This window comes from Gracilinanus agilis, chromosome 5 (assembly GCF_016433145.1).
Source record: "Gracilinanus agilis isolate LMUSP501 chromosome 5, AgileGrace, whole genome shotgun sequence".
NCBI classification, from domain to species: domain Eukaryota; kingdom Metazoa; phylum Chordata; class Mammalia; order Didelphimorphia; family Didelphidae; genus Gracilinanus; species Gracilinanus agilis.
The window spans coordinates 51,502,878-51,513,427 of NC_058134.1; the positions used below are offsets into that span (position 1 = coordinate 51,502,878).

The 10,550-nt window shown below is 38.8% G+C and overlaps 1 protein-coding gene across 1 annotated transcript in view; it reads right to left on the reverse strand.

Moving 5' to 3' along the window:
- The window catches only part of CDK14 (cyclin dependent kinase 14), a 208,386-nt gene extending 199,162 nt beyond the window's left edge, over nucleotides 1-9,224 (reverse strand). The window contains 2 exon segments of the mRNA XM_044678913.1: nucleotides 9,035-9,187; nucleotides 9,189-9,224. Of these exon segments, the coding sequence (XP_044534848.1) occupies nucleotides 9,035-9,187; nucleotides 9,189-9,224 (189 nt within the window).
- Between the last annotated feature and the right edge of the window lie 1,326 nt (nucleotides 9,225-10,550).

A 10,550-nucleotide genomic window follows, 5' to 3' on the forward strand; every position in this document is an offset into this window, starting at 1 on the left:
ATACACACATGTATGTTGTGCATAGAAAGATAGGCATGCACATTTCTCATCTTCAATCTCTTCTTATCTATAGCTTCCTTCTCTAGCGCCTATAAGCACATGCCCAAGTCTCCTTCATCCTTAAAAAGACACTCACCAGATGCTAACATACTCAAAATGCTGCTTTCATCCTCTTCATTTAACTGCAAAGTAACCAAGTAGCAAATTTATGGCCTCTTCTCAGTTTTCATCTTTCTTGATTTCTATACTATGTCTATGTTCTATACTATGTTGCCCATCTTCTCTAGGTCTTCTCTTTTGACTTTTCCTAACCTCTCTATCTTGTTTCTCCTGCTACATGTCTGACCTTCTGTCTTCTGGTTAATAAAAACTTGTTGTTAAAATTCAAAACTGTAATTTAATTTCCAACCATTGGTCCTAGTTGTTCTCCTTGTCCCCAGGGAGTAGTCAAATAAATATCTCCTCCACATGAAAAACTTGGAAGACGATTATCATTTCTTCCAATGTTCTCTTTTCCAGACTAAACATCCCAAGATCCTCTGACAAATACTTAGATTAAATGGTTTCAAAGTCATGCAGAAATACAGAAAGTTATCTTTATAAACAATACTGGAGGAGATAGGCCTGAAAATTGTGTTCCAGGCTGTGTCATATGAAGTTTTTTCTTAATGTTGTTACATTCTAGAGAGTATGATTTGACCTGAGATAATTCATTTAATAACAAGCAGATTTTAATGGGATTCTGCAGTAGGTTCAAATGAGGGATTAAGGGACACAATGCAAGCAGACAGGAAAAATCCTTCAGACCAAGAAATCCATTTCAGAAGCTTTGAAGAGCATGAGATGAACATTTCAATATTCATTAGATATAATTTTCCTATATCCTTTCCCCCAAAAGATTATGGGAATCTCAGACCACATTTTGCCAAGGTGTTGAGCAGCAGAATAAGTTTTTTTCCATGTATACTTTGTATAATAACTTTGCCTACAGGTCTGCCTGAATGACATTGCAATGAATTTTATGAAGGTCTAACAGAAATATTTCAGGGCTCAAGAAAGTATATATAACATGCATTCCCAAGACCTAGCTATTGATTCTAAGTGCAGAAAAAACAATTTGACCAATCCCTATAACCTTCTTGTCTAAACTATGGGAACAATACTTGCAATAATATATACCCAAACCCATAGCATTACCTATGTAGAATAGTTTTACTTGTTGAGGTTATTTCTCTATTTTATAAACCCAGGCAACAGAGACTAGTAAAACCCTTCTCAGTCCAAAAGGGAATTATTGATGTAGCATTGATCCATACCATCATGTGAATTAGCTACTCATGAGCATGTCAAGAACTCAAAATTGGCCCTCCCAAAGTCTCTCCATTGCCCATTGGCCTTTAACTCAGATCTCCAGAAAATGATGATTCTAAAACAGTCCAAATGTTTTCAGAATGTCAAAATTATTAAACTTTTATTTCTAGTGATACAAAAGTATATGCTTCCATTAGAGAAAACTTTTACTTATTTTTTTTCCTTCTTTTTGGTCAAGGTCATTATTAGTCCTACACTGGCTACACTCTCCTCCCTGCCCCATCTTGACCAATTAGTGAAGAGTTCAACTCCATATGGTCCTCTTCTCTTGAATCCCCTGCCTCTGTTATCCTGTCACCATATGTACTAGCCAAGTCTCAGCCCTGGATTATTATGACCATACAATCATACTATGTCTTTATTCCCACTCATGTGCTGTTGAAGGCAGCAGGTGTGAAACTATTTTGACTGAATCCCCTTCGAATTTATACTGCATAATCTCAATTGAGCCTTCCCTGCAGCAAAGTAATCCTTTCCCTAATAGACTCACTGTCTCAATCACAATAACTTTTCACAAAACTTTTCAACCCTCCTTCTCAGCTGAGAACTTTGCCTCCTATTTCACTGAAAAAAAATGGAGTCTATTATCTTTGAGTTTCCTCTTCTCCTCTCCTCAGTTTATCTCTCCCAGATACCTTCTACCTCTATTCGTGCCTTCAGTCCCTCTCATATGATGAGGTGGCTCTTTTCTTTGCCAAAGAAAACCCCTCTACATCTCCAGGTAATTCTATTCTTTCTCAACTTCTCTAAAGATTGCTCCTTCTATCATCCCTACTCTTTCATTTATCTAAATGTCTCTTTATCTACTAACTCCTTCCCTATGGTGGGCTACAAATAGGTCCATGTCTTCTCCATTCTTTAAAAAAAAAATAAAACTCTCATTTGATCCATCAATCCCTGATATCTATTATCCCATATTTCTCTTCTCTCTTGAAGCTAAACTCTTAAAAAAGACCTTCCACATCTGGTGTCATTTATTTCTTTCTTCTCACTCTCTTCTTAATTCCCAAAGTCTAGCTTCTGACCTCATCATTCAATTGAAAATATTTTCTTCCAAGTCATTAAAGATTTCTTAATCGCTGAACCTAATGGCCTTTTCTCAATCTTCATCCTTCTTGACCACTCTGAAATCTCTGTCTCACTTGATCTCCTTGATTTGCTCTTCTTTCTTGTTTTTCTTATGGCACCATTCTCTCCTAGAGTACCTCCTACCTATCTGGTGCTACCTTTTCAGTCTCTTTTGCTGGATTTTATCCAGCTCATGCCCACTGGCCCTAGAAGTCTCACAGAACTCTGTCCTAGACCCTTATCACTCTTCTCTTTATACTAGTTTGCTTGATCTCATCAGCTCCCATAGATTTAGTTATCCCATGTCTTGTGGCTCACCTGTGGATAGAGAACCATTGTATATTTAGAAGAGTCCCCTTGACATAAAGATATATGAAATCTGTCTAAAATTACAATTCTAAAACTTCGCCATTATCAAAATTATGGTGAACAGACTTTGTTGAATATAGCATCACACAACCGTGAGATGAAATATTATACAACCTCATTATATAGGATTCTTTCTTTTTTTTAAATCCATTATTTTCTGTCTTAAAAATCAATAATAAATATCAATTCTAAGGCAGAAGAGCAATAAAAGGCAACTGGTGCTAAGTGACTTGCACAGAGTCACACAGCTAGGAGGTTTTTGAGGTCAGATTGGAACCCAGGACCTCTGTTCTCTAAGCCTGGCTCTCTTATCCACTGAGTCACCAACACCCCCCCCCAGGAACCCTTATTTTAACATGTACTTTCTAGAGTCTGCCACAGTCAAACATCTTAAACAACAGTTTCTGCCACTTTTTCAGGAAGTCTACTCCTGTCATTATCTCTTATGACTACCAAGGGAGGGGGGTTGGTTTTTTCCCTTCCATCCATTTCATTTGCAATCACCTTCTACTCTGTACCAAACTAAGTCAGTCTCTACCTTTGATGCTTATGTCTTTCAAATATTCACTGATATACCATCCCCCATGAAAAATAAAGCCACCAGAAGGTATCATTAAACATGGAAACAGCAAAGAAATCCACTTCTGTAATCACTGATTGATCCATTAGGATATGAATCCTTTCTCCTGGTAACCATATGAACAGCATTTAAAAATAAGGATTAAAAATATTTTTAAATCCCTTCCCTGAAGGAGAAATAAAGTTGTGTACCATCTCCTTGCTCAGGAACAGATGGCGATAGAAACAAATACAACTTAAGTCTCCCCATCCGAAGTAGTCATCTTTTAAAATAAAGTTTACACTTATTATTAATGCTAGGATGATGGATGAGTGACTAACTTTAATATTAATGTTATGCCATTTAAAATTTGATGTTCTTCTTATTCTGGCTTCAAGACTTGGTCCCATATTTGAACACAGTTTTCTCAAAGGAATTCATAAAAGCACAATATTTGAATGACTTTCAATGTGCTGAAAATTTTCAGAGGCTCAGAGGTCACTACACATGCACACAGATTATGAAGAGAAACACAGGGAACAAGGTCCCTGGGGAAACGGGGAGGGATGGAAACCTCTTAATGCTGGAATGTCAGTTCTCTCTATTATCATGAGTTGAAAGCTCAACAATAATGAAACTGACTGCAATCCATTAATAAAGTCCTGACTGGTCCCATAAATTCCAGCTATGTGAACATTTTCTATGACAGTCGATACCGAATCTTAACTGAACCTACAAATGGGAATAAAGGAGAGCAGTCAGATGTCTGTACCCTGCTGTTTATCTGCCATCTGAAAACACAATCCAATGTTTCCATGAAGTGTTCCTCCATCAACCACTCTGTTCTTAGCAAGACATCATTTAAGGATGAACAGTAGAAGCAAATGAACTCTTAAAATTATGCCCCGAGACAGCCCCCATTCCCCAATTAAAAAAAAAAGAATCTTTTTTCATATAAAAGTCCATTTGTCACAAACATTGAGGAAGAGAAAAAATAGTGTTCTTATTCCAGTCACTATGAGTTAATCAACAGAATATGGTACAGTAGAAAGACTGCTCAATTTGGAATCAGAAGACATGAGTTCAAATTATAGAAAACCATGGAAGAGTCTATTTAACTCAATTACCTCATTTGTAAAATGAAGAGAATTAGATTGCATGTACCTCTTCAGATCTCTTCCCAGTTCCAAATTATTAAGTCCAGGGTTCCCAGGGCACTTTGATATGTCCATCATCTACCTCAACCCACTCACTACCCAGGAAAAGAACAACAAGGAATTGCTGTGGAGCTACAAATTATCTGGAGAGCTGCAAAGAGAACTTAGTGAGAGGGATCAGAGTGGAATCCATATGGACCAGAGGACAAGAAGAATTAGAATGGCATCATTGTGGGTGCTCCTTCAGTACTTACATGGTATAGGAAACAGAGCCAGGGCTGGACAGGGTTTGGGCTTCTACCTCTACTGGGATGGGAGTGGGAAGAAGAGAAGCACTAGATTCTCAAAAGAAACCAGTCAGAAGTTTTAGGAATCTTCTCTGATTCTACCTCTCTCTAAAATTGATTCATAGAATTAGTTTAACTCAAATTCTTATGGTACCCTGTTGAGGTAAAGTAACTTTCCCCTTCCTGCCCTTTGCACCCCAGTCTCCCAAACTTCAATCAGGACAATTCTATAACCAATTCAAGTAAATTAAGAAAGGTCAAAAGATCTAGAACTTAGCAAAGATCCAAGGATCATAGATTCAGAGCTGGAAGACATCTCAGAGAATCCAAATTCCTCATTTTACAGATAAGGAAACTGAGTCTTGGAGAGCCAAAAGTCACACAGCTAACAAGTGTTTAAGATGGGATTTGAACCTGACTAAATCCAGTGTCATATCCTGGGACCTTAAAGTCATACCTGGTCCCCCAGTTATGCCTGGCTACCTCTCTATGAAGGATAATAATTCTAGCAGAGAGGAAGATTTAAGGACTTCACATTACCATATGATTATTTTCATCCTCTATAGAAATGATGCTCAATTCTCTAGCAGAATGTCCTGTGGGCATCCATAAATGCTCACTCACTGACTCAGTCTCAGGATTTTAAAAGCTGCTGAAAACAAATGGCCAATAAGCACTGAAGTCTCTAATCTGGGCTTTGTGAAAATGATCCTCTGTCAGAAAACCAGCTAGGTACAGGAACAGTAATACCAGAAAGAAATTTAAGCAGGAACAAGCTATTGATGGAGCTAGGCTTACCTCACCAAATGGAAAACTGTTTAATATGCCATTACCCTCATAACCTCTACCATCCCCCATTGCTTAGGTCTAAGTTAAGCCAAGTGAGTCTCCTGAGGGCCTAGAATGCCTTATTATGGAAGAGGAGGTCTCCTTTTAGAGGAAGAAGCACTAATCTGGTTAAATCAGGAGCCTGGCCCCCAGAACCAGTTAAATGAATGACCTTGGACAAGTCACCACCTTCCTGAATCTATTTTCTTATTGAGAAAGATGCTAGATTTGGAGAAGAATATTTTTAATGTTCTTTCCCACTGCAAAGTCTTAGGGATCTCTACATGGGGAAAAAAGGGGCCCCACAATTATCATCTCCTGACTGTAGAAAGTCAGAGACCAGAAGTTGCCTGAGGAGAGAGGGGAGATTATAATAAAGGAAGTAGCAGAACCATAAAAACTGCAGTTCAGTTCCCTGTTAAATATTCCAGCAAAGAGGAAGTAGCTCTCCAGAAAAACTGACGGGCTAAACAAGCAAGCTATTCAAAAATGTAAAAGTTCGCCTTATGAATGTGTGCTCCTGTCACTAGAGGTGTTCAAGCAAAGACAGAATGACAACCTGTCAGGGATGTCAAAGAAGGTCATTCTACATAGCTTGGAGATCCAGCAAGATCCCTCTAAAATTCCAACTCTAAAATTCTATGATTCCTTATGGAAATGCAAGTGGTCTAATTTCTCTGATCAATTATTTTGCCATAGAAAAAGCCCCAACAAACATTGGCACAGGTTTTCCTCTAAATTAATAAATTCCCTATTCATTGTTCTTCCCATGAAACTCTATATTGAGTAGGAAGTTGAAGTTTTTCTAATTTCCACTTCTTAATGGCCCCAAACTCTATCATGAACACTTTGGGACCTTAATTTAAAAGCGCTAAACACCAAGGAAAGAAGGGGGTGGGATGGTTAAAAGGGGGAGTGGTGTTCTCATCTCCATACAAAATTCAAAAATGTCAACTTTCTATTTCTCATTTAGTTCAGAACACTCTTCTTCTCCCTCATTTATCTCTTCCTACCATTCCCACCCACAAAATATTAAAAAAAAAAAACACCTGACAACTAGTCAGTAAAAAGGGTTACTCTTGGTAGAGAAAGTAAAAAGAATGGAAGAATTGACTTAGTGACTCATCAGAAAGTAAGACAATAATCAGGGAAGAGCTTAAAATGATCTTTCTGAAGTCCATCAAGGCAGGAAGCAAGTCTAACAGGGAGCAAGACCTGCATGTCTCCTATAGCATGCAGCATTGTGCCTTCCTTGCAGAGTGGCTATTTAATATTTTTAATAAATAAATAAATTTTAAAAGTATAGCCTAAAAAAAACCAAACCCCTGGTTGTCTGCTGTCCTAAAAAAAAAAAAAAAAAAAAAAAAAAAAAAAAAGACTCTTCAGTTACTTTTTTTCCAACGAGACACAAATCCGTCACCAGAAGGCCAAGACTGGGAAAATCTCACATTTGAGACAAGGTGAAAGTAGAAATAAAAATAGCTCATACATATCACTTTTCTGACAGTAAAAGAAACAGTAAACACAAGGTACATCATCTCCCAAATAGGAACAAAGTTATTTTCTTTTTCAAACAAACAAGATGAAATCGAGAACAGAATATGCTGTGTAGCTCCCATCTTTATTTTCACTGAAAACATCTGAAATACAGGAAGCAAGACTTCAGGGAAAAAGCATGTTAATAACCATTTGAGTTTGGAGTAAACCATCATCTTCATGCTATCAAATCAAATATGCTGTAGCATAAATGGAGTTTAAAAAAAATTTTTTGGTGATTCAAAAAATTAAGAAGTTATAAGTTTCCTCTCCTAATAAACTTGTTACATAAGCAAGTTTTTTTTCTTAAATTCTTAAAGTTCCACAAAGCTAACAGGCTTTCTGGCCACCATATTAGAAGAGGAAGTTAATGTTTTCTCCAACTCCTAGCCAGTCTCTAACTCCACAATTCCATTTGATTTGCATCTACTGTCTGTGGTTTAGAAACTAGAATAATCAAAGCATCCTTTTCTACAGCAAAACTCAAAGGCTGGGAAGCCCTAAAATCTACCAGCTAGAGTCTGTCCTCTGCACTGCCACAATAAACCAACCCTTATATAAACTAACAGGGAACAGCTACTGGCCACACTTAGGGTTGTATTACAATGCAATTAACAGAAGTCCTTCATCTTCCATCTAGACCATACAAAACCCACTTGGCTAATTAACAAGGAAAACAAGAATTCAAGAAGACATACACTCCCAACTTTCCATTTTTATCTCCTTCCCAAGCAGATAAAAGTCTTTTTTGGAGCAGTAAAAGCATTGCCCACCCCTCCCCTCCTCTCCCCCAAATCTCTCCCATGCCGGAGTACTCCATGAACATTTCGAATGGCACATTAACAGCTAACATTTCAGAGAGCCACCACAGGTGTAAACGAGATGAAAATACCTACCTCCTGACCTCCGTTATGCAGCACCCACTTCAAGCAGGTACACTCCAATAGGGTATACACTGCCCCCAAAAAGGGGGGAGGGTGAAGGGAGAGTCAGAAATCCCTAACGTTCTAGAGCTATTTATTCCCGTCAGATAGGATCAGGCTGAATTCAGGGACATCAGTTTACCCGGATGAAAAAGTGGTCTGGCGTCCTTCACTCACTTGTCCCGGAGGGCATGCAGCCAAGCATACCCCGGCAAAATCATCCATGAGATCTCTTTAGGCTGTAATGAATAAGGCTAGTTTACGACTCAGCTATAGCAATGAGATACATTTCTTAAGCCTCTTCCGCATCTAATCATGGTGCTGATGTTTACAAACTACCAGGGATATCCTAGGGAGCCTGAAGATACTCTGGGATGTCTCTAGCACCATGTCAGATTAGAGGTTTAAACACCACATGCATCCACCTATGGGGTTTTTTTTCCCCTCAGTTTAAAAAAAGAAGAAGAAAAAATGACATGCACAAAATGAATCCTTTTCAAGTTGTGTTTGAAAATCCCGATGCAGGCTAGCAAAGATGCTCCATTTTTTTTTTAACGTTGCTACTATATTCCAAACAAGCTCTGTCTTACCGTTTTGCTGTTTTCTGGATCAGGCTAGAGATTCACCTGCAACTCTTTAACATGTCTCTAGCAATGTGTTTGCAGTCAGGCCAGGCTCATTCAGCAACTGAATTCACATCTTTCTGCACTAGCAAGCTGAAATGGTACGGCTGTACTACAACTGAGAGAGGGGGAAGCAGGAAAAAACCAGAAATCCCTCAAGACAGGTTAGTCTCGGCAGACCAGACTTGAAAAAAAAGATCCAGGCAAACACAAAGGAAACCCTATCTAGCTATCTGATGGGCTCTCGAACTGCAATTGTCCATTTCCTAAAAACTTAATTTTTTTTTTCCTTCTTTGAATAGGATGGACTTGCCTGTGGAGTTCCCAGGAAGGAAGCCTACCCAGGCTCTGCAGCAGCGGCAATGCAGCCCGAGTAACCGTGCATATGCTGTCTAGGCAATTTACAACACACTGTCTTTTCAGAAAGATATTGACTTGCAACGCGGTGGTGCTTCTCCAGAATGCAGGAATGGGAGCCAAAATAAAGATAATGGGGATTTCATCGGGGTTGGGAGGGGAAGGGGTTTAAAAAATCATTTAATCTATGGGATGCAACTAATCAGGCCCAATTCCATTTTTTAAAAGCACTAAAGGAAACCAATAAGTGTCCTGACTGACAAATTCCATTAGGCAATCATCTAAGGTCCTTTGGAAGTCAAAGTTTGTGCTTCCATCAGTCACTCTTGGGAGAACCACAGAAGGAAATCGATGTGTCTATGTGTGTGTGCCTGGGGGTTCGAATCTATCTAGAAAGTAGCAACGCTCTAAAAAACTCCACCGACATCAATACTCAGACTTCTCTACCGGTGGCATCATGAGCAGGAGTTCTGAGGTAGGTGCCACCACAGCATTCATGGGAGGATATACCGTGCGTTTGGAGCTTTTTAGGATTCTGGGTTGTGCCTGGGGCTCACATTAACCTTAAATATGAATAAATATTTAACAAAAATATAGAAAATAAATTCTAAATATCTTAGAGTAGGACCCATGGGAGAAAATGTGCCAAGTCATTCATAGGTAGGGCACCTTTAGTACTGCATGATGGGGAAGGATTAAAAAAAAAAAAAAGATGACCAAACTAATACTTCCATAGTGGCCTCTACAGGACAGGGCTTGATCTGCAATGGATACTGACTTTGGAAGAAGACATTCCTGTTCCCTTCCCCCCTTTACAAAGGAAAGAGGAACTGGGAAAGGAGGAGGATTTTTTTTTCTTTTTATCAATTGGTTGTGTAACACCTTTTTCTGTGGCTATCTCACACTCCATTGCTAGAGGGAATTTCCAGTGAGGAAATTTAGTCCTTGGAGGCTGATCAGTAAATCCCATAGAATTTAAGAGTTTTAGAGAGCTGCCTAGGGCATTCAGAGTTTAAGTAACTAGCCCAAGGTCACACAGCCTGTGAGTGCCAAAGGCAAGACTTGAATCTATGTCTTCCTGATTCCAAGGCTGGTGGGTCCTCACTTATTTTGCCTCTTGCCTATCACCTTATTCCACCCCAATAGAATAGAATAAAATAAATTGAAATAAATGAAAATAAAATAACTCTTACCCAGAGGGACTATTTCCAAGTCTGGCTAGAAGATGAGTTATAAAACTGGACTAGGGGAGTTTTGTTTCTGCAGAGCTTGAAGGTGGCCAATACTGAGTAGCTAAATAACACAGAATGCAACTCTTCTGTGACTTAAAGGAATGTAAGTTCCATGAGGGCAGAGATGGTCTTGATTTTATTTTTGTGTCTCCAGACCTCTGCACAGTGCATCAAGTCAGTCAACAATTATTTAAGTACCTACTCTGTGTCAAGCACTGTGCTAAGCCTTGGAGAAAGACA